Here is a 24,795-nt window from a genome sequence, read left to right as displayed (position 1 = left end):
GGGAGGGAGGGGGATGCAGGGAAGGAAGAAAGGAGGGAGAAAGACAAGGGAGGAAAGAAGGGAGGGGAGGGGAGGGAGGGGGAAATATTTCAGCACTTGGCACTAACTTTCAGAGAAGCATCCCTACAGCACACCTGTTGGAGGCGGTGGGCTGCGTGCGGCTGCCCTCTCAGCCGGCCAGCTCCAGGGAGACGGGCTGGCACAGCCGCGCCTGGCTCTGCGCTGGGCGGTGCTCAAGGACAAGCCCCGTGTGCACCTGCGGCCCAGCTGCGCACAACACTCCAGACCGCAGGCTGGCTGCTGTGCACCGAGAACTGCAGTCTGGGTCACGGCGTGCCTGTAACAGGAGCCCTGCCTCTGCAGGGCAGCTCGGGAACTGCTCAGTTACGCAGTCCTGCTTTCCTCAAAAGACGTGATGGAGTCTGGGAGCCCCCCGCTTCCTTTTGAACTTCATATACACCAACTACATGGAATTATAGTGATAGTACACATTTTCTTAAGCACTCTCTCTTTCACCCCATCAAATACGTGGACTGTGTTCTCATTTCTTATGTTGTGTTCTACAAAGCCTAACCTAAATATCTAGGTAAAAGCAAATCAATAAAACTAGTTTTGAGGGCTGCAGTTGCTTGAAAAGGCTGCAGAAATTGAGGCATTTCAGAGCACTTTTCACTGCCAGGCTCGGTCCTTCTCTGGGAGTTCTGGTCTATGGCATGCAGTTTGATTCAAGGCCCAGTAAGGTGGAAGGGCAGGCCATGGCTGTGCACTGAAAAAAAGGGTGAATGAAGGTACAATTCAAAATGAAACGCACTGACATTGGTGTGCACCCTAGGCAGGACTGGGGATCAGACCTAGAGCCACGCACACGCCCCAGGAACTCGGCGAGCTGCACCCCTTCCATGGAGCTGAGCTACACAGGAGAACAGGGCCCTTCCCATTCCACTGGAGAAAGGAGGCAAACTATTCTAGGCCCTTGTCTTTGCTGAAAGTTAATAGATACTAACTAAAATCATTATTCAAAAGGCTTTTGGAGACTAACATACTGTGATGACAAGTGTAGTTTATGCAGAACATGTTGATTGTAATCTGAAAAGTTAATTATTAAGTAAAAACTTAGAGCCTGCCGATTGCCAGTGGGGCTAAGCAGCAGTCAAATGAAACGGACTGTCTTCGTTTTCTTTTTTCAAGGCGGGGAATTGCACTGAAGGCCTGGCCTGTGCTGGCGAAGGCTCCACCACTGCTGCACCGCAGCCTGCAGCTCTGCTCCTTCACGCTGCTGGACCGGTCCCTTCCACTTTCTGTGGCCCCTCGCTCCACGTCTCATAAGTTTTAGAATCTACATAAGGGAACAGTTGAAGGTCATACACCTCCTAGTTCTCAACAAAGAGAGTGTGTCCAAAAAGGCCGTGTGGCTTTTCAAAGAGAAAATGACTTAGCTCCACCTTGGAGATCTGGCTCGAGGGCTGGCAGGGGGAAGTGCCCCAGGAGATGTGCACACCTCCAGGAGCACAGCGGCAGCCGCAGCAGTCAGCGTGGGGTGGGCGGGAGGGCTGCGCGGGGCCAGCTAAGAGGAAGACGCTGCTCACGGTGCAGGCTTCACGCGGGACCACACTTCTGGGCCCGAGGTCGCCCCCCACCCCCGCCCGCACCTCAGAGCACTGTGTGTGACGTCATGGCACATACAGCTACGTCAGGGTGCCACTGCACCTCGAATGTCCCCCGGTGCCCATAGAAACCAAAAGCAAGCCTGCTACGCAGCTCTGCACTGGAGATTAAAGAAGCAGAGGTGAATGAGCAATGGCAGTAGCGACGCGTTTCTTCCATTCCATGAGTGACTCTATGCTGCCATACACTGTCCTAAAAACTGCCATGTTTATTTACGACAACCAAATCACGGGAAAGACTCCGTTGTTCAGAACCAGGCTCATCAATTTTATGCCTCCTGTCATAGTTTCATGAAAGGAAAATCAAAACACAGCAACAACCGGAAAAAGCAAACACTGAAACTTAACTGAAAAGAACGCTGACTTAAAATTGGCCTTAAAAAGCACATTATACTAAAAAACTTCGAGATAAAGACAAAAATTCATTTGGTTATGTCAAAACCTGCAGAAAGGTTCAATTTTGGGTTGTAGTTTTTTCAAGATAATAAAATAATTGTCTCTGGTACTTCTTTCTTTCTTTTTTTTTTTTGGTCTGATAATGTTCACAGGAAGTGGTGACTTTTTATAGGGGAAACAAAATCAAAACCAGACACAGTCTCTGAGTTCTACAAGTTTCAACTTTTTTCACATAAATTATTAAAGAAAATGGACAATACGGAGCTAGGGTTTTCAAAGGTGCTTCAATATAAAGCTGAGTCTAGGAGGGTCCCCTCCAGCCGCTGAGACAGTAAGCGCGTGAGACACTGGAAGAAATACTTCGCTCCAAATCTCTAATTTCTCATGGACTCTTCTCCTCGTAATGTGAAGATGTTGAAATGTAGTTCAAAATGTGCTCCTGATTTCTGCGCAGCAACCAGGAGCTCCCAGAGGACGAGGGCTTCCGCCGAAGGGCCTGCGTCACAGCGGTGGCGAGGGCGCTCGCGGCCCGCACACGCGCGGCACCCCGGCTCCTGCGGGCGCCTCCTCCTCCAGCGCCGGCCGTGCAGGCGTGCGAGCGAAGGCCCGCTGGGCGAGCGCGCACGGCCCTCCAGGCCCGCGGAAAACCGCCCCATCGCTCTCAGGAAGCACGCTTACAAACTCGGTTTTGCCCAGTCTTCTGGTAAGGAAGGGCAAGAGGAAACAAAACAAAGATGGGAGGCTTGCACAGGCTTAACGCTGACCCCGAGAGCCACGTAAAGCACAAGGCTTGCCGCCGGAGCGAGGCTTGGGAGTAAGCCTGCCCAGCGAGAACTCACGCTTGTATTCCTGTGTTGGTAACTAAGAGTCCCGGAAATCTGGAGGGGCAAGACGCAACCCCAGAGCAGCCAGCAGGAAAGGACGAAGGCAGGGAGAAGCCCACAGGATGCAGCCTCTGGCTCGCCAGCAGCAGTCTGCGGAGGCCTGCAGGACGAGGGCGGGACGGCGGGCGCCGTGGGCCAGGACGCAGGCGGCCGCGGGAGGGCTGCTGAGAGCAGGCGCTGCAGGCCGCGGTCATTCTCGGTGGAGGCGCCCTTTGTCTTTATGGGAAGAGAAGCTGCGGAGGGAACAGCTCGCTTTTCCTTGTGCTCCGTGAAAGCTAGCTAAGCTGCAGCACACCATGAGCCTTCTTAATTAAGAGCAAAGAATTTGCTGTCATTTTTCTCCACACTGCTTCAGAATTCTGGAGCTAATCTCATTTTCTGACCGTGAAGAATTGACACTGAGGGGATAAGTTCTGCAAGTCTAAATAAAGCCTGATGGTCTTTCTTACACAAAACAGAAGAGAGGACAGACGCACAAAACTATGATTAAAGGATAATTCTATTCTTGTTCCCATAACGACAAAAGAATTGCTTCTGAGTGGATATACCGGCTAACTCCGCAGACGGGCACGGTGGGCTCCGTACCTAACGAGCCCGTATGGCCCACTTGCACGCCGGGCCAGCCGGGGCAGCAGGTGTTTACAGTTAATGACTCACCACGCAGGAAAATCACAGCGATGACAATGCCATACTCAACTCTGTGTTATCCTCCACGTTAATAATCATGATTTCAGACTTGGCTGAACCTACATCTGCCGTCTGGTTCTTGGGTGACTTCTCCACATCTCATTTTAGTGATGAAAATAATAGGGAATTAAAGTGTCTTGCAAAATAGCACTCTTGGCAGAAATAAGTAGAAATTTTATGTTTTGATTTTTTTATTTAGGATAATATTAATAACTACTGTTTCTGAAAACTCAGCATGCCAAGGTATTTTTCTGCACTGTCTCTGATCTCTGTGACGTTCCTGCAGTATGTGTGGGCACTGCTACCATCTAGGGAGATGCCTGCGGGGGGTGGGGGAGGTAGGGTCACCACCACCCTCGGCAGAGTGAGGACTCAACCCACTAATAAAGGAGTACTTCAGGGTCCTCTTCTACAACACAGGCAGCTTTCCCCAGGATGTTATAGAATCACATAGGCAGACGGAAGTCCTAGAGTCTGACCTAAGACCCAGTTCTCCATGCCCATCCTGAAAAACGAGGGTCTGCCTCAGGCTGGGTTCTTCACGCCGAGGGCAGAGCGGGCTTGCACTTAACATTCGAGAGCTTGTTCACATGGAGTTCCAGTGTGCCTCTCAGAATGTCCTGTGCGACCCCTGGTCTTCCCCTGATGTAGAGTCACAGTGGTGCTGAGTGATTCAGTGAGACCAGGGCTTCCTACGAGGGGCTGGGGCTAGCCGTGCTAGACAGAGACCCTGGTTGAGCATCAGGTTCTAGTGCTGGGCCCTTCTCTGCAGCTCACTGAAACAGCTCCCAGACAGGTGTCTGCTTGTTCCTTGTTTCTCCAGGTTAAACAGCCCTCACTGTTCCCCAGCTGGACATGACTTCCAAATTCCTTACATCTCACTGGCAATTTCTAGAGTAGTCCACTGTTTGAAACCTCTAGGAAGCGGATTTTAAATGTAAGCACATAGTGGCAGATACCGAAGAATCCTGCATTTTTATGACCTAAAAATTACTACAAATGTAGACTGCAGGTTTTTTTTTTTCCTGGCAAATAACACAAAATGAGCTTATAGCCAAATCAATCTCCCATTTATCAAATTTATCAATCTCTCCATTTATCAAATTTATCAAGTTCTTAAGCTACTTTAGCACCTTCTCCCTGCATTCTTATGACTAATTTTTTATATTTTTGAGCTAGTGTAAGATTTTACAGTTTTCTCTGTGGAATTCTGTCTTTCAGGCTTCGGCCTCCTTTTTTCTCCAGTTCGTGGTTCATTAAACACTCCAGGACTCCAGCTGGGTCCAACTCCAAACTGTGAACCTGCATTCAGAGCGCTCAGCCCAGTGCATCTAAAGGGCAAGGCAGACAGCGTGCCACAGGAGACGCTGGAGGGACTGAAACTCTTCTTGGCTCTGGTTCCCCATCTGTGAGCCTACAAGTGTGACAACTGTGGTGTCACAGCCGCGGCACCTCCTTGCTTACAAGATCAAGCACTACACCACTTATTTTCTTTTTGTCGTTGAAGGGAGGAATTTGACAAAAAATTTAATAGGGATTATCCCGTAGCACTGCATGTAAAGTAAAATTACTGCCTAGCTGAGGGTCTTTGACCACTGCCGCCTCACAAGTGCTGTGGTGAGGCTGCACTGCGCTACAGAGGAATTCAACCCAGGGCGCCCCCCTGCTGCAAAGCTGATCTGCCTCGGTCTCCTCTCGAGTGGGGACAGCAGTAGTCACCAGGTCTGACCTGAAAGCTAGGTAAGAGCTGCCATGCAGGCCTGACACACGTCCAGCACTCAGGTCAGCGTGGTGGCGGGGTGACGCCAGGGGCCCTTCTCGTCATGTCACCCTCCAGCACTCGTTCCCCGTAGGCTGTGGACTGCACCTCTGGTCAGCTTCTCCACATGGCAGACACCACGGTGACATTTCCACGGCTAATGCAACTGAGATGGCCTGGACGTGAGGCGGGAGCCGGCTGCCTCTGCGCAGGCTGCCAACAGAGCCAGCAGCCTCGGGAAGCCCTCGTAGCTTGAGAGAGGGTCCTGTGGTGAGATCCCCTTTCGACCTGCCCCCCTTGTGAAGCCGTAGCTCCTGCCCAGCCCATGGTGATCTGCGGCCCACACAGCACCCTGCGTGCACACGAGTCCCCTGGGATCCCTGTCCCAGCTTCCCCACCCTCCTTCAACCAGGGCACAAATCCAGGCAATACACAATGGTTCATCAAATAATTACAGTGACGTGGTTTTCCTCTTGATGCACACATGGAAATCATTTCCCAAAAATGATTTATGAGCTTTTTATGTCTAATGAAAATAATGTCCTTAATGTAAACACCATTTTATTCTTCAAATAACTCGAATACATCTAAAAATGCAAAATTTATCATCTACAGTGAAGATAACCTCGAGATAAAACATCAAAAGCCACTGTAAATTCTTCCGTCTTACCATTTTATACTCCTTCCAGCCTCTCTGGAAATCTAGGCTCCCATCTTCACGGTGCTGAATCACAGTCCAGCCGCCCCCGCTCACATCCATATTGCAAAATACCTGACAAAGGCAGAAGGAGGCACGTGACAACCACTCCTGCTTGAGGGAAGCACCTGCTGACTTGTTTCAAAGCAGACCGGGCCTGGGGGGTGGGCAGGAGAGGTGAACGGCCACGCACGCCGAAAATGCTCTCAGCTCGTTGTTGGCTATTTTTTCCCTTAATTCATGTTTGAGCTGCTGCTGAATAAAGTATACCAACAGTGCTTTAGTGACTTACAACTTCAGATCAGTCAGCTGAAAATTAATAGTCTCAGACTCAGGCTATAAAGCAATTTAAAAAATATGGTCCTCTTAAACAGAAACAGATACTTGGGTAAGTTTAAATTTTAAAATAAGTACTAATGTTTCCAAAATTACACATCATTTTACAGCCAAAACATAAGACTCAAAATTTTTAAGCCTTCTATTAAAATGGTAATGTCATAAGAATAATGGTTTTGGGAAAATAATTTAAAAATTATACAGATTTCCCTATTTCCGATTTTATTGCTTAACTCCTATATACTTACGTATTATAATAATCACTCTTGATTGCTCAGTGTTGCGTTAGAGGGAAAACTTGGCCCTTGGCATACAGCGAAGAACAAGAAAGAACGCGTTGCTTATTTAACTTTTAGTCAAAAACAATAAGAGGAGAACGAGATACACTGTATTCCTTCTGAGTGTGACAGCATTTCCTTCTCATGTGGAAAAGTAATAGAAATCTCTCAGACTCTTACCATTTCAGTTATTCCAAATGCGACAGTATCTATTTAAAATTTGCTGCATTTTCCTTGCAAGTCCACTCAGCCCGCAAACCGCTCTGCACCAAGAGGGCCCCTGGAGCACCCCCGAGGCTAAGGAGCTGGCCCTGCGGTGGGTTACTCCAGGGCTGGAGGGCCGGATGCCTCCCGGGGGCCAGGGTGTGGGGAGGGGCCGCAGCCAGCAGGCAGCGGGGCACAGTCTGACTGCAGCGCACCTCAGCAGTGCTCACCAGGGCCTGGGCCTGGAAGGTCAGTGGCCAAGGGGTAGGCGAGCATGCTGGGAGCTACCATTCCCAGGACATGTCTGTGAGCCGAAGGGCGGAGATGGCACCTTTCACAGAGAGATGGCCTGCTGCCCCAGGGTCTCCCTGTGCACTGGCCAGAGCCCCCCACCCTGGGGGCTCGGGGCTCCAAGACTGGAAATGCTGGGTTCCCTCGCTCACCACCCCCCTGCAACCCTTAACCCTTCTCCTCCGATGTTTGTCCTTGATATGACCCCTGGCAGGCTCTCATCCTGCTTCTTTCTACTTTGGTCCCTCAGTGGCTCTCTTCAGAAAGCATTCTGGGGCACTGACTGTTTCATGTTGGAGGCTGTTATAATCCAGGAGACGTGGATCATGTCCTCAAAATGCCTCCAGGTTTCAGTGCTGAATGCTCCATGGTATATGGGCACTGGGGATATGGGGCACCGCTCCAGGGTTAGGGAGCCACTGCAGCTCACAGGTGTCACCTCCACTGAGCTGGAGAACAGGGACAGCCACCTGAGGGGTTTAAGGAGAGAGCTAACATGAGGCAAGGATGTGCCCGTCTCCAGGTGCTTAGTGCTTGCAGGGCTAGAGCTCCCAGGAGGGGCTCACGGAGCAATCGGAGCTGATGTGCTGGGCATCGGTGGACCCCAGAAGCCAATGTGGGGAAGAAGGTAAGAACAGGAAAGGCCACTCGGACCCAATGAAGTGCATGTTCAGTGCCAAGAAATGCTTTACATGCATTTTCTAACTTACTCTCATAGCTTCCTAAAGAAAATGTTCTTGAGCCTAGGTGTGGTGGTGGGCACCTGTAATCACACCGGGGAGAGGCTGAAAACCAGGAAGGGTCGCTACAAGTCCGATCTGCGTCGTGAGACCCTGTAGGCCCTGTACTAAGCATACATAAAAAGGATTAAAAATGTTCTTATTATTTCCATTTTTAAAGATAAAAAACTGAGGCTTAGAGAACTTCAGCAACTTACAGATGGATAGACTTAACAATTAGTACTGCATCAGGAATTTGGATGGAGCTCAGGATTTGAAAACTATGTTTACCTAACTCCAAATCACTGGGAGAAATCTGCTTGGAAGATGCAGGGCTGCACTGCAGCCGTCGGTCCTCTAAAGAAGCAAAGGAAGGAGGGTCCGGAGGGGGCGGCGTCTGGGGGGGACTCTGGGGACACCCGCGGGAGCCGAGCACACCAGCCACCCCACACGGGCAGCTCTCGGGCCTGTGTGCTGCCATCCCCGAGTGCCCCGAAAACGGCTGCGCCTCTTGGGCACTCAGCTGTTTAGTACTAAAGTTGCAGCAATAAATGTGAAAACGCAATCAGTGCGGTGTGGAGAAAGCTGGGCACGGACGCTGGGCTGGGAGGGGCTGAAGGCACGCCCGTGCCCCAGAGAAGTCGCGGTAACACGATGGAAGTGGGAGGAAGGTGGCGCTGACGAGCCCGGCTGGAGGCCGCGCAGGATTCCCTGAGAACAGTCCTGTGGCAGCTCAAATGGGGCATGGTGGGGACCCGGGAGAAGAGGGCAAGGTTGCATTTTCCCAGAGAAATTTAAGCTACACTAAAGGGAAGAGAATTGTCAAGGAAACATCTTCCAAGGGACACTGGCATGGCAAATTCCTCAATTAAATTTTACCCTTCCTTAACGGGTTCACCCAAAGCCCCCTTCCTTCCCTTCCTTCCTAGCTCCCTTTTGAGAGATTTTTATTTCCTAATGGAAAGTTTGCCGACCTGTGCTTGCCAACTCTGAAGTCCACTTACATATTCAGAGGAAGAATCGCTGCTCTAAAATACAGGCTGCATGGAGCAAGCTACACTGTATGGTTATTACGTCTGTTGCCTATTACCAAAATTCTGCACACTTTGTTTGAAAGTCAAATATCTTCCAGGAAGATAGCAGGCCTTGCAGCAGGCACAGAGGGGCCTGAGCAGGGGAAGGGCAGGGACTGCGTCTCGGATGAGGACCACAGGCAGCAGAGCTCTCCAGGCAGCGGCGGTGACAAGTGGGGCTCTGACTTCTGCATCCGGGCCATGGCACAGGGACCCAGAGGGCCACGGGCAGGTTAGGCAAGCATTGGCCACCGCCTCCAAGCTCTACCTCCCCTCTCTAACCAGCCGCCCTCTGGTGGGATTGGCGGACTCCCTGCATATAGAGGTTTGAGAACAGGGCTGGGCTTGCAGTGGGCATTGCTGTTACCTCTCTCTTACAACTCACAGAGAAGAAAATACATGTTCGTATCATGCCCAATCAGTAGATATAGTACATTGTACTAATTTAGTATGTTGCATTATTTAATATGAACTGGTGTTTAATGCATTGTATTTAATATATTGTACTTATTGTCCTAGTTTGCATGTGATGTATATTATGTGTAACGTATTATAATAATACAGACTACAAACCCAAAGCAGGCAGGAGCTCAGTAGAGTTCCCTTTTGATTATGGTGGCAATTCTAGTTACTAGCACAGGCATCCCTGATCTCTGATCATCCTACTTTTCCTAGAAGTAGACTGGCTAAGAAGTAGAACAGTAGAATATCTGTTTAAGGAGTTGGATTCACTTTTGCAAAGCAATTGCCATTTAACTGAAGGCTAAATACCATCGTCTCATGAAGGAAGTTCCAGGAGGCAGACACGGGCTGGCTCCGGAGGGGATGTGCTCAGCGTGCTGCCTGGCGGCGGGGCAGGCACGGCTCCCCAGCCCGGGCCCAAAGGCCTGCCGCTCCGGCTACTTCTCTCCAAGAAAGGCGGAACTGGCTCTGGTCCCAGGCAGGGTCACAGCTCTCAAGCTTTAAACACCTTTAACATAATACGGAGGCTTCAATGCAAACAAAAAGGGGAAACTTGACTCACATGGTGTCACGCTCTGGCGCTCACACGAGTGGGAATGATTAGCTTGTGCATGTTAATTATTTTTCCATAACCTCAAATGAAGAAGGCTCAAAACATTTGTTGCAGTCCTTTTCCAAGAATTAGGGGAATTATGAGTTCAGAAACAATTTTTTAATATTTTACAGTAAGAGTTATGATTTAATGGTTTGTTTTCTTGGATGAAATCAAGCTGGCTATAGGGCATTTGGTTTTAGAAACTTAAGAAATGAAGGGAAAAAATCCTGTTTCCAACTGCTATGCATTGGTGGGAATTTAAAAAGAAAATAACCACAAGCCATGAGCACCATGGAAGCTAAAAGGAAGAAGGAAAAGATTGAATTCTCATTTTCTATCTGCCTGAAAAACTAAACCGTCCTAGGAAGCCACTCTTGGTCTCCGCACTGGAAGACTAGCCTTTTCGATCTCTTCTTCTTGGCTTGCAGCAGTGTCCACGGCAGCACAGCTACATAAGGACTAGCTCCCGCATGCGTCTCTGGCACTGCCTAGAAGGGAGGATTTCTGCTAGTGTGCCCTGTGCGGCCCGATTTCACTGCCGCCTGCAGCACGTGTCGCATGTGCTGCTCTGCTGTGACAGTCTGCTCCAGTCTCCTCCTCTCCAGAACTTCCGTAAGTGTCGTGAAGAGCAAGGTTTGTCCCCTTCCCAAGGGGAGCAGGAGTCTGTTTTTCAAGTCGATGGTGCCTGCTCTCCCTGCAGTGGTAAAGGCCTTCCACACGCCCCTTCTCAGCACTTCATAGGTGAGTTTGAGAGAGTGCCAGTGACTTATGTCAGGAGGGGAGACGGAAATGGAGTTGGGGACCGACTGGCTGATCCTAGGTACATGTGTCCCCTTTTCTAATTTGAGGGTCTGGCTTTTGTGGCTGGTGTCAGCTGTGTGCCAGCCGCTCCACCGCACCAAACTATGCACAGAGTAACCTTCCTCACTAGGAAGTCAGACCGTGTCAGAGCCCCTGCCAAGGGGGCAGCCCCAAGCCAGACCTTAGCTTCAAAACCAGTGTATGGGGTCCAGACTAAGCTCGTGGGCATGAGACTTCTCTCCAGTGGGGACAAGTGGAACCCTCTCTCCATGGGCTGCCTAGAGGGCCGGTGGGAGAAGGACACATGGGCACCACCTCCACAGGACCTCGTCTGATGAGAGGTGCAAAATCAGACATCTCACTGGGAACCAGTACATGTGGGCCAGCTGAAGAAAAACCAAGTTACTACTTTGAGAGAATCTGTGACCAAAGAGGGGTGGATGAAGCAGAAGGAGCCCCAAAGTCCAACGGAGGCCCACACCTCTCCCCCGCCTCTCCCCTCACTCAGGCACCCCTCACCAGTGCTCTGCTAGCACCTGCGTTGTGCCAGTGCAGCCCAGCCTGAGCATCACCTGGGCCGTCATGGATGGCTTCCCTGCGCAATCCTGCTTCTCTGACAGTTTCCCCAGGAGACTCCAGGTTGTGGGTTACATATTTTAGACTTTATTTAAGAACAGTTCTGAAATTCTATAGTATGCGAAAGCCATTGTGCTGAAGAGATCTAAGTTCACATGGTTCTGTCTTGCTGGAAACAAGCCTAGTGCCAGCCGCTGAACTCGTGCACTAGATTCGCTCTGTGGACCAAAATCTCAGGTGGGTGCAAGAAGGATCCGGTGAGAAGTGGGAAGCAGCAGCTTTCTGCACGCACCTGGCTCTGCTCCTGCTCCACAGTGTTTTCCAGTGGGACTGAGCTGTGCTTGCACCAACTTGACATCGGCGCCTTCAAGGGTAGGCACTTAGCGGCCCTGTCTGCGAGGCCTCCATCCTGAGGGTCACCTGGAGGGCTGGGGATGGAGGGACCAGTTCGGAAGTGTGATGACCTAGTCGGGAAACCTCGAGAACGGCTGTGTCTTCATATTGGGCCCATCACAGGGGTACGAGACATGCCCATTCACTTCATTCCTGCCGCTGGGTCCTAAGCTGTCGTGCAGCAGACCCCGGGGAGGGTTCTTTCCTGCCCTGGACAAGGGAGCCACAAGGCTGTGGTGCGGAGTGCACAGGCTCTCACTCACGTCACGCACTGTGTTGAGTGTGCGCTGCGCACAGGGCCCGAGGCCTCCTCCGTGCTGCTCCTCCTCCTCCCGTGCTGCTCTTCCTCTTCCTCCCGTGCTGCTCCTCCTCCTCCCGTGCTGCTCCTCCTCTTCCTCCCGTGCTGCTCCTCCTCTTCCTCCCAGTGCTCCTTCTCCTCCCGTGCTGCTCCTCCTCCTCCCGTGCTGCTCCTCCTCCTCCCGTGCTGCTCCTCCTCTTCCTCCCGTGCTCCTCCTCCTCCCGTGCTGCTCCTCCTCCCGTGCTCCTCCTCCTCCCGTGCTGCTCCTCCTCCTCCCATGCTGCTCCCCCTCCTCCCGTGCTGCTCCTCCTCCCATGCTGCTCTCCCTCCTCCCGTGCTGCTCCTCCTCCTCCCGTGCTGCTCCTCCTCCTCTCAGCCTGGCCATCCTATCTTTGCAGCTGCTGCGCAGTCTTCTGTTTGTTCCTTCAGTTTTGAGCCATGGAGGCTGTGATGAAGGAAACCTTGCTTGGAATCCCAAATGAAAAATCCCTGGAACCAAACTTCTCTCCTCTGGGGTGGTTCGACTGGCACCTTGGTGACATCCACATTGTCCCTTCCATCTGAAGGAGCACCATGAAAGGTCCCTGGAGAGGAGGATCCTGTCCCAGGCAAAAGGGAGGGAAGGGACTCCCTGGGATCGCCAGACCTCACTGCAGTCAGGAGAGGCCACTATGGAAGGAAATGGCATCTGAGTGGCCAGGCTGATTCCTGGACCCACTGGGACGGCTTCCTGACACCCACATCCCCAGACAGGGACTGACAGGTAAGCGCCAGCCCGATTCGTGAAACATGAAGGCGCGGGGGCGTGAGCTCAAGCAGGAGGGGCGTGTAAGCGCTGCCGTGCAGGAATCCAGCCTTGCCTGTGCCAGGTTCACTTAGGTTCCTGCTTGACACTGTGAGGAGGCTTCTCCAATTGCTCTTTTATGCAAACATGAAAAACAAACCCTTACAAGATCCTAAGCTGAGATAGGGCATGTTTCCCCACTTGGGAAGGAGCCGTAATTCTGTAAATGACTGCACAGGCCCTGTCCTCCTCAGTCCTCAAAAGGCCACTGAAGTTTCCTCAGAAGGTGCACCCTGGGGTCCCTGGGCTTTGGAAGATAGCTCTGAGCTCCTCCCACACACAGGGAGTGTGTGAGTGGGAGTGTGTGCGTGTGTAACTTGAACCATACATAATCCTCAAGGCACACAGCTCAGAGAAATGAGGCGCCTACACGGCAGAGAATGAAAGGACGTTTATGTGAATAAAGGGCGGAAGGCGCAGGAACCCGCAGGCATCTGTGCAGCAGGCCTTGCCCCACGGGCCCGGACAGTGCCACCACGGGAGGCGCGCATTCAGGAATAACGCACATACATCTGCCTCAACAGGCTCACAAGTCAATCTGGCCGCCCCGCAATTCAACCAGCATCTGCTTTACATCCCATAAACAAGCGCTCTGGTTTTACCTTTTTGGGTTCTGGCATATTATTAATATAAATAGTGTAGATTCCACTTTTATTAAGACCAGCGTGGTACACATCTGCACAGTCTCTAAACGGCTTCTCTTCCTCTCTTTTTCCTCCCTTTAGCAAAACTGCAAAGAAAAAGGAAAGATTGCAATACATAAGTGAGAGTATGAAGCCACAGCCCGTGGCGGGCTCGCGGCACAGCTGAGCACGCCCGCCTGCCCCACGCGGTGGCCACTGTGCGTCAGACCCAGGGACCAGACTGCCTTCTACAGGGACGCAGACAACATTAAAGCTGAAGGGAAAACCGTAGAGCAGTATCGAAAAAATTACTTATATTTTACTTAATCTCTTAATTATTGTTTTTCTATGTATTATTTGCAATACATCAGCTCAACTGAGATCACATAATACCACAAATTTATGTCTGTGTTTTCTGAACATTTCTAAAGTTGTCTTACCTGTACTTCATATGGAACTTCTGTTTATTCATCTTCTAAAACACTTTGGATTGAACCTGGGCCTCACCCACACTGGGATGTTCTACCAGTGAACTACTCCGAGCCCCAGTGGCTTTTTTTTTTTTTTTTTTTTTTCCGGTACCAACGATCGAACTCAGGATCTTGCACTTTCCAGGCAGTGCTTATGCCGCTGAGCTATTTCCCCAGCCCTCCAGTGGATTATTTTAAATGCCAAAATATGTTTTTAAGAAAGTAATGTAGAAAAATTCAAACATAGAAATGTAACACAACATTTAAACACTGAAAGTAACACTGGCTTGCCATTGCTTTTAGATTCAAAAGCTCCTAGAATTTTTCCTAAAACAAAATAACAACTCTAATATAATTAGATTTGCAGAGTAGAACGGTTTACGACTCAGTTTAACTACCTAGAAAGGAAATGTAACTGCACTTTGTTCAGTGCCCTAAAGTCAAACCGGCACAGGCAATACACAAGCAAACGCATAAACGGGAGCAAGCCTTTGGAACTAAATTACAAAGGGAGAAGAGCCGCCTTCCAGCTAGGGGCCCTGGACGCGGGGAATTTTATTACAGACTGTCATTACTTGGAGCTTCATTTCTTCTGGAGTTTTATCCATTATTAAGTTCTTATTAGTAAAATAAAATACAAACTAACTCACTTAATAGTTCTTAGCTTAAGATATATGTGGCATATGTAAAAAAACATTTGTCATTTAGTAGGTTCTAGTAAGTGTGGGTGTGTGTGTGTGTGTGTGTGTGTGTGTGTGTGTGTATTATTTTGGTAATAGGTTTCATTTAACCTTTTTCTAGAAATTAAGATTGAGTATTTTGCAATTTTACATTTGAAGTTTCTGTTACTTAATAAAGTTACTTTAATTCATTATTGTCTCTCATAATAAAATATAAAAGGTAAAGTAACCCAAAATTTTTGAAACATCTAAAATACTAACCTGATGAACTTTAGTTCATGTTTTTTAATTTGTAGGGAATAAGCAGTCAAATCTTCATGGAATTACTATCATAATGTAAATAATGTGGATCTTCAAAAATACTAAATTATATTTCAAGAAGTGAAATATTTACGTTGCATATGCTGCTATAAAAACAAAACATTTAGAAAGAAACCTCCCCACTTTCTGTGTAGCTCATGGTTTTCCTACACTGACGGTTACATCAGCAGTTACCATAATTATTGTATCTAAACACACCCACCACAAGTGACCCAGCTCCACAGCATAAGCTTGGGCGAGGGCGCTAAGCTCTGTAGTGCGCAGAACACCTACCTGCACACAGCGCCGGCGCTTGGATGCCGGCAGAAAGCCCCCCGAGTGCCCCTTAACCTGTCATGTAAATGCATCCTTTTCTAAAGCATTGGAGCAGCTCACTGATGTTTGCCTATTTTACACTTTCAGACTACAATTTTCACAAACAAAATCTTCCTAATTACTAAAGACCCGATCTTTTGTTGAAAAGTAACAAGTAACCTCGCTAGATGACCAGAACAGGGAAGAGAAGAAACAGCAGGGACACACAGGGACAGGCAGGGACATGCAGGGGCCAAGGGAGATGCTGCGCTTTTTAAAAACCCTTTGTCGTTTTCGGAGAAAAGTCACGTATCTCTGGAGAAGAGCTTCCTTTGCTGAGCCTGCCCCTGCCTACATGCTAGGTGTAGTTACACGAGGCAAAGACAGCCCCCTCGCCCTCCTCCTTCCCTGTCACTTCTAGAAGGCCTGGAGGGGGCTGCATGTGGGAGGAGGAGGCCTTCACCACTCACCGATGCAGGACCAGAGGAGCAAGGAAAGCCCTGGCTCTTTCTCCTGTGGAAACTCATGTCCAAAGGGAGCACAAGTTCTGCACCTGGGAGAGGGTTTGAGGGCTCCCCTATCAAAGGGTAACACTAGAGCTGTGGTTACCTAGGAACCTGTGTGTTGCTATGGCAACACACAGGCCAGACAGCTTTCATTTCACTGAAATTCGAATTGGTATTTCTGGAAAAAACTGACCTTCTTCCCAGAAGATAAAGTCATTCTGTTTTTAGACTGTTTTTAATTATTTTTTGATTAGCAAACATTATGCCCACAGGTTTGACTCAGGCTACATTTTCAGGCATTGAGATGCTTAAGCATCAATTTATAAACTCCATGCAGGCTTACCTCGGGCACTTTTATTATACACTATGTCTTAAAGCAAGCTCCCTGGTTAAGGCGCTGGGGCTTTGTTTTGTGCTTCAGCCTGTTCAGTGGGGCAGGTGCAACTGCTCCTGAGGTAGGTAGGTACATGAAGAGTGAAGGAGGAGAGGGAAGTACAGGATGAACTTGGGAGAGGATGCGTGTTGTTGGCATGGCAACGCTGGGAACACTGCTAATGGCAGCATCCATTGAATTATCGCTCTCTCTTATGGGAGGGAGACTAAGGGGGTGCACAGAATGCTGCAGTGTGCGGCCCGCTCCGCAGGTTCTGCAGGGAAGCTGACTGGGTACACGCCGGCTGCAATGTACCCACCCAGCTCTCAGGGTCAGACCCAGGTAACCGGCCCATTCCACCCAGTGACTGTATCGGGTTACACCATGTTGCTTAAGTCTGAAATCTGTGGTTGAGCCTCACTGTGTATTTTAAGTTCGCCGTAGCACTAAGACTTAAGATCACTTAAGATGAAATATGCCACGCGAGCTGCGTGCTTTCCGCCCGAGTTTCCGCTGTTGCATATGGAAGGCTTTGAAGGCCAGTGCCATGCTTAGATATCATGAGGCTACTCAAAGTCAACATTTTAAAACACTGGAAAACAATGGCAAGAATAAGTTTCAAGGGTTGGCGCTGTGATAATGTTCAGCAGGCCTTGAGATTCAGGGTTTCAGGGGTGGTGGTAACAGACGAGAGCTCGATGCGGAAGACTGGTAGAAGGAGACACGGAAAGTCACCCCGACAGAGATGCGGCGCCGACTTCCACCGTGGGGAGACATTCTGCCAAGCTGGGCCAGAGCGCCCGGATGGAAGGGGCAGACGCAAGGCCCGAGCAAGGCTCTGACCTGCACACCTGCATCCCCGTGGCCCTGTCTTCGCATTTCCCGCGCTGCTCTCCAACACGTGATGAGAACGCCTGCCACTAACCGGGTGTCCATCTCCACCGCCCCCAGCCTCAGCCTTTCTTTCCCTTCCCGGTCTCCACTCCGGGCTCTGCACCCCACAGAGACTCGCTTACCCCAGGAGGGGCAAATCCTGACCCGCAATCACTGCAGGGCGGATTCCAAATTCTCCACTTTTTCCAATACTTAATTAACCCCCTTTCCCCCTTTCTGACCTTCCAGGCTGGCTTTGGGGCCCGGGCCGCTGGACCCCGCGCCTTCATGCCTTCGCTCCCAGTCCCAAAGCTGTCTCTGCCTCGCGTTCCGCTCCTGCCCTCTGAGCCTCGCACTGGACGCTCCGCTTCCCCAGCCCTTCTCTCCTCCTCCTCTCTGCCCCTCTTCTCCTCCCCCACCCCTTCCTTCCTCCCCTCCCCCTTTCCTCCTTCCCCTCCCCTTTTCTTCCCTCCCCCTCCTTTTACCCCCTCCTCTCCTCTGGCTTCTCCTCCACCCTCACCCCCACATGTGAGCTCCCGAGGCCCTGCGTCCATCTCCAGTCCTTCCACAGCCCCAGTGTACAGACTCTTAACAGTTTCCAGGAAACGAGCCGCCAAGTCAGTGCCTGCTCTGCGCCCCGTGTGCCTACCTGCTGGGGGGCACGATCCGGGCTTCCCCTCGCCCGTGCAGCCAGCACTACAGTGCCTGCTTTCATTCTTTCTGTGTTAGCTCATCTTCTAACCCTACCAAGCCTAGTTCTCCTCCTGGTTGTCATGTGTTAGAAAAGATGAGAGTGTAAATATGAGGCCGACTCGGGCTTTTTCACTGTCCCTCTGCTTCCGGTCCCTAATTAATTAGTTAATTAGACAATGGGAATTATACTTGTTATTGGTAGGAATGGACAGACTTCCGGAAACTAAAAGTGACTCCTAACCCGCCTCAGGCTGCCGGAGAATGACGTTGAGGGCTGACCAAAGCACGCCAGCGGACGTCGATATTAAAGGTACATGCCAGGAATCCCCTCAAAGCCCCCTCGCTGCAGACGTGCTCCCCCGCCCCACCCCCGCACTGCTTTCTGTCCGGCTCTGTCCCAGGCAGAACGAGGATTCACTGGCTCACGCCACGCAGCGCAGCCGGAGCCCGCCGAGGCGGCCAGGTTGCTGACGTGGCAGGTGCCCACTTCGCCCTCTCCTGGCTGGCTCTCCGGTTCTCCACTGGCCTGCGGACTGCGGCAAGAGCACACAGGCCTGCAGTACCTCCGGCTTCGGTTCTGCGCTGGCCAGAGGTCTGGGAGGCCTGTGCGGGGCACTGGGAACGACGGGCCACCCTCCAGCGGCCAGGGATGCGGGGCCAAAGCGCTCAGGAAGCTCGTCGAGCCCGTCCTAAGGGCCTGGCACGCGGGTACAGCCTGCGGAAAGTCCTGATGCACAGCCATCCCGTGCATGGTGCTCGCGCAGCCCTCTCCGCACAGCCAGATCTCTGTCATTTAAGGGAAAGAGGGGCAGAGGCAGGTGCGCGTCACCCATCTCTCAGCAGCCGCCTTAGTCAACAAGCACCCTGCCAGGAGCCTGCGGCTGCAGTGTTGCTGTGCCCCTGCGCAGGCCAACCCCAGTCCTCGCAGAGGGAGGAGTAGCCGCCAGGCTGAGGCAGGCCCGCGAGGCTGAGGCTGGGGTCACTTCAATTCAGTGAACCCTCACTGGGAAGCTTCCTGGAATGTGGAGCTGGCCACCCTGAGTCACACCACCTGGCCAGAGAGCAGGAACAGCCGGCAGCCCGCCCAGAGCTCAAGGACCCCCATCGGACTTCCTGTGCACGTCCGGATGTTGCTGGAGTGAGCAGCCTTGCTAACATTGGAAAGCCTTGCATGTGGCTAATGATCTGTGTCTTCCCAGTATGTCACAAACATTGGGAGGCATGTGGATTGAGTTATTGGCTCCAAGGCAGTCCCCGCAGAATTCTGGCGCCATGGTCATTAGGGAGAGCACGGCACTGGGGTTTGACCCCAGATCTGTGATTTCAACTGCCCACTGACCTCTGCACTGGAGGAGGAGCACAAGCGGCAAAGCCCACACGGGCACATAGCACGACTTTTGGTCAGTCCTGTGCTCCTCAGCCAGGCATGTGGGCACCACACAGCAAGGCCACCAAAGCTTATGACATGTAATGGGCAGCAGAACTCAGAGGTTGGTGCAAAGGCACATTCAGTGAATTCCAGTTGGCTTTCCTATAATCATGGTTGTTTTAATCCCACCAAGAAGATGGTGGATAGCTAAGATTTGACAGATTACAGGGGAGCTCATTAACACACGACGGCACAGATGAGGAAACCGAGATGACACCTTCAGATTCAAGCTGAGCTGCTGGCCTCTGAGAATGACAGATCCCACAGGAACCAGGTGAGTCTTGGGCCGCAGCACCCCAGGCAGACCTCTTGCCTCGCATTGTCCTGGGTAGTTCAGAACAGGCTTGGACTCAGAATGGAGACAGACTCTCCTCACAGGGGTCAGATGGATGAGAAAGCGACACAGGCAGAAATGATAAGCAGGAATATGTTGCTGCGAGGACATATTCACAGACAGTGGGGAGTCACAGACAGTGGGGTCATCCACCAGATGGACTCCTGCAGGAACACGAATCTACAAAGGTGCACAAGCTGCAGAGCCACAACCAGCATGCGGTGGGGCAGGTTGGGGTCCAGGGCTGAGGGTCAGCTCAGGGGGCAATGTCAACCAACCTATCGAGGTCGGCTCCCGACACTGGAAACACAAATGCAGAGGTCTCTGAGCCACCACCTTGGTCTTCGCAGTGGCTGTGCGTCTTGCCAGCACAGGATGGATCTCTGTGCATTTGCAGGTTTTCCTCACACTGCTGGGTAACTGGGCTGTGGGTCCAGGGAGGACTGATTCCTACAAGGTGCAAGTTTAGAAGAAGGGTTGTGGGGAGGTCAGCACCGGTGAAGGGCAGCAGGAACATCTGTGTCAGCACAGCAGGACAGCAGGAAACATGGCTGAACGCATGTGCACGTGGGAAGAAGGCGACGGCCTTGAGGGCTGGCCAGACGGGAGCACAGCAGGCACAGCAGGTGTCCAGGCATAGCGATTGACATTAATGACATTGAATGAAATGATTAGGAAAAGCTGTAATTTTATTCAATTTTCTCCCCACAAAAAAGGAGAGAGATAAAAACAATCTAGAAAATTAGTCATCACACTATTTTTTGTGATTTTCAAAAAACGTTGTGACTGCTAGTTATGGGGATATATTCCAAGCGGCTGGAGCATGTGTCCTCTGTGGTACACAAGTGCACGTACACCAGGTCTTCACAGTGTTAAGATGCGCATGTCAAGCGCATGAACGGTTAGGTCTGGGTGGGCTTGCAGGGCAACCAGGGCCGCAGGCGAATCTCGCACTCGAGGGCACCTTTGTTCCGGGGGCAGAGCAGTGCATCAGCTGACTGAATACATTGTCTGATGCTCCTCTAATACGAAGCAACTCGTGTGTGTAGGGCGATGTGTAGTCAGCGTTTATTACTATATGAAGTAACCAAGACTGGAGAAAAATACAATAAAAATCAAAATGAAATCACATAGTGGCAACTGTGTTCAACTGCGTAATCACTGAGCTTTCACCCAGCGCATTTCGGTGTCCTCTCTGTGGATGTCACCGGCAAGCAGCAATGTGCGTGACCTCGCCATGGCTCGGAACCGTCACATCAGGGCCTCACACGCTGACTCCAGGTAACTTGTTTTCAGCCTGGCTGGGCTGTCCCCGTGGTGCACACAGGACTCCCCGGAGTGAGAAGGCGTGGCTTGTGCCCTTTTGTGGTGGGCGAATGACTGATCTAGCAAGAGCCATGAAAGACGAGTGAGAGCTGGCAGGCAGCGTGTGAGCTCGGGGAGCAGCTTCCAGCTGGGTCTGCACATGGACGCACTTGAAGATCTTCATACTCTGGCATTACAGAAAGAAGCAACTGTCACTGCAGGTGTGTCACTGTGCCCCCACTTGAGGGGCATGCACTTGCTGAGCAGGGTCCTCCATCAGCGAGGTGCTCCAGGGTCCCCATGTGGCCCAAGGCAGGGCAGTGGGCTGAGCCAGGGAGCATGTAGGCTGACGCTCCTGGGGGCACCATGTGGGTTTCCTGGGACACCAGGCCCGTGCTCGCCAGTCACCCTGGAGCTCCGCTGTCCTGCCTCGTTCCTGCTCGGCCACCAGCATGGCCCTAGGGTGGCGCAAAGCACTGCTCCTCCATCCCTGCTGGAGATCACAACAGGTAGGTCCCCCCACAGGAGCTGGCTGTGTTGGACACCAGCTTTGCACGTGTGAACTGCCAAAGTGTCTTTAGGGCCAGGAACTTCACACTGATCCTCAAATTCCAGCTTCCTGCCCAGAAGAATCCATCCTGGGCACGAAACGGAACGTGCCGACCTGAGGATAGTTATGCATTCACAGAGACGTGGTGAACACTCAACAGAGGCGGGCGTGGCTGTGTGGCCTTCAGCAATACCTCCCCATCAGTCTGTTACAAGGTGGCCACCTGGGTGGGTCCCACACTGCTACAACTCATGCCAGAGAGCTGGCCTCAGGGCGGCAGGGGCTCCCGCGCATCAGGATGAGGTTCCCCCGCCCTCACAGTTCGTTACTGTGTGGTATCCTTCATTGAACATGAATTTGGAGTTAGCACAGGAAGCTAAAAATATTTTGTCACTGATTTTAAAACGTGTTCTGTAACTGACTTGTAGGAATATTTTACACTAAAAATAAACAGTTTTGTACATTTAAAGGGAAATGCACAGTGCTACTGTTTCATAAGTGTTGCTGATTTTTTCTTCATAAAATGTAAGGAGTTGGGAAAGCCTTCACTGCCTGGGAAGTGAGATGCACACCAGGCGAATAACGTCACTGAGGCAGCTTTCTTACCTCCTCTCAGTGGAGATGGGAGGGATCGGTTCGGCGAGGCGGCCTCCCACGTCACAGACCCGGGCGCTCCTTCCGAGTCCGCCTCGAGCGTGGAGGAGCCCAGGACGCCAGCAGCTGCAAGCCTGCGCAGACTGCGGTGGGCGTCCGGGAGGCCTCCGCGGCGGCTGCCGGCCAGGGGCAGGGCGGAGCTCGCCGGACCGAGGCCGCAGCCCCAAGCCTAAGGAGAATTCACCCCGAATTCCGCGCCTTCCGGAAAAGATGCGGTCTAGGTCAGTTCGTGGGAGAGGACAAGGGCCGCATTAGTTTTCGTTTTGTTACCACGAGTTCTGCTTTTCCCTACTCACACAGTCTTGTACAGAAATTACAACTTTTCAAATGGCAGATAACACGCCCCATGAAAAAGGAGAAATACACTATTTCCAAAAATAAACAGGCACTTTCCCCAAAGCCATGGGGTTTTATGAACGGAAGTGCTAGATAGTGGGGCACGTTTAAGGAAACTGTGAAGGTTTGACAGGCAGTTTTCTGTCAAGATAAAGCAATTCCCCCATGAAAGGGGAACAAGTATTCACAGCAGCATTCAGCGGAAGACTTCCTGTTTTTTCTTTCTCTTTCTACCTCGTGTTAAATTGTGCCTTCCAAGTGCTCAAGGAAGAGTCAGGTATTTTATTCAGCCAATAAAAATGATATTGGCCTTCTTTTGCCAGCGTTTATCTGTATGACAGTTGAAAAGTTTTAATTTCCTCCCCTGGCTTGTGCTGTTCTTAGAGTCACCTAGCTCAGGACCTTGCAATTCAAACTATCTCATCGGCCCTTGATGGCATGATTTACTCCGCGGGGTCAGCGGGCACCCCTTGGGAGGTGATTTCCCCGCCTGACGGTGAGCTCTGAGCAGAGCCCAGGGGGAGTAAGGGCTTCCTTTCCCTCCAGGGGCCGGAGGACCTGAAATCACAGTCATGACTGCCTCCAAGAAAAACACTTTTAGCCCAGATGGATGGGGAAGCATTTAAATTTCAGTTATCAGCCACAACTTCAGACCACGTGAAGGGAGTGCTTACCTGAGCCCCACTCGTGGCTTGTGGAATTTCTGGGCAGGGCTAGCCTGCCCTAGCTGCCCTCTCCCTGTGCCACCTCCGCCCATCTCCCCAGGCCAGGGGCCCTGCATGCGGCCGCTGCCCGTCCACTCTCCCTGCCCTCCCCATGCCATGCAGTTCACTACTGCCCAGCTGAAGAGGGCACTGGTCAGCCCCACTGCGCTTTTTGAAGAGCACTGGGCCTCATGCCTCCTTGCTGCTGAAAGCACCGCGTTCCCCGGAGATCTTTGCCCGATGGTCTCTGGTCCTAGCTGCCCCACCCATTGTGAACTCCTAAATTTGGGCTTCAGCAAAGCCACCTCCTGCTCTGGATCCACAGTCCCCTGCCTGTGCCCTGACTGAGTGGCTGTCTAGGGGGGCAAAGGAGAGCAAGCTTGCACCAGTCTCTCCGCATGCTGAGTCCAGTCCTGGGGTCCACGCAGCTCCAGCGACTGCTCAGGGACACCCGGCCCACAGGGCTCCCCACTCGTCCCCTGAGCCCTAGTCGCTCACCCTGCCTGCTGGGCCACCCCAGTGCCCCCTGGCCCACAGGTCCCAGCTGAGCTCCAGGCCTGCACGTGCTCCGCACCAGGACTTCAGAGCTCTTCCTTGGCCACGTCTGTGGCACTGATTCCACTTCCAGAGTGAAGTTCCTTCCTGCTATTCCAATTTGTAGTTTCAGTTTATAGAAACCACCTCACTTACCAGGCTCTTGCCTTGCTCTCTCTAAAGAGATCCCAGTAGGAGCTATGAGAGCCCAGAGGGGCTTTTCCAGAATGCAGACCTGCCCTGGTCCTCAGTGCCTGGCCAAGACTACCCATCGCTTTGTGGGGAGAAAAAGCTGCCTCCTAGGCCTCAGCAATTTGCAACACCGATGTCATGCCCTGGCCTCTGCCTGGGAGTGGAGGCCGAGGTGTGGGGCACACGCCTGCCCGCAACTCAAGGGCCGGGCAGGCCGCTGACTTGGCCTCTACAGCGCCCTCCACTGCCTGTGTCTCAGCCTCTGCGCACATGCGCCAGCGCCAGACTGACCTCCCAGCTTCCGGTTCTCCGCGGATAGGAGGTGTTGCTGGGCTCGGCTTGGGCCATCATCCGCCTGCTGCTCTGGTAAGACTGAGTGAAAGCAGGGAAAGCCCAGGGACACGTCAGGTGGCACTCCCGCAGGCCCGGGAGCTGCAGGGCTCCCTCCCAGGCCTCTCAGCCTGTCCTAATGCACCCTATGCCTTCAGGCGCTGACGCCCTGCCTCGCCACAGCCACGAGTTCTGGAGTCCAGCTGGCCCCTGAGCAGGTTCTCCTGCTCTCAGAGTCTAAATGGCTTGAAGCCAAATACATCTTCTTTTTTTTTTTTTTTCTTCCCAGTGATCAGAGCAGTATCTGGCACGCTAAAGAGTCTTAGTGAATATACATTAAATAAAAATGTATAAACATCCTTGTCCCTCAGGAGAGAAGTTGAAACAGAACAGTTGTTGTAGAGACATTCTTGAATGAGTGGGGAAATCACCAATCATGATCTGGTGCTGCAGGAGCAGCTCCCAGCCGATCGGTCTGCTCCTCCCATGGCAGAGCCGAGCCCTGAAGGCGTTCTGGTTTCCTCCCTCCCTTTCTCCTCCCTCCCTCCATCCCACCTCTCTCCCTCCTCCTTCCCTCCCCCTCCCTCCTCCCTCCCTCCCACTCTCCCTCTTTCCCTCCTCCCTCCCTCCCTTCTCT

The 24,795-nt window shown here is 51.9% G+C and overlaps 1 protein-coding gene across 1 annotated transcript in view; it reads right to left on the bottom strand.

Moving 5' to 3' along the window:
* The window catches only part of Angpt1 (angiopoietin 1), a 178,605-nt gene that overhangs the window by 25,767 nt on the left and 128,043 nt on the right, over positions 1-24,795 (bottom strand). Inside the window, exons 5-6 of the mRNA XM_004642268.2 lie at positions 13,560-13,687; positions 6,061-6,162 (exon numbers count right to left, since the gene is read on the bottom strand). Of these exons, the coding sequence (XP_004642325.2) occupies positions 6,061-6,162; positions 13,560-13,687 (230 nt within the window). The remainder of the gene's footprint in view (positions 1-6,060; positions 6,163-13,559; positions 13,688-24,795) is intronic.

Source organism: Octodon degus, unplaced genomic scaffold, assembly GCF_000260255.1.
Source record: "Octodon degus isolate 3935 unplaced genomic scaffold, OctDeg1.0 scaffold00148, whole genome shotgun sequence".
NCBI lineage: Eukaryota > Metazoa > Chordata > Mammalia > Rodentia > Octodontidae > Octodon > Octodon degus.
Note: the sequence above shows the minus strand (reverse complement) of the source record. Positions and strands in the feature narration are given on the sequence as shown.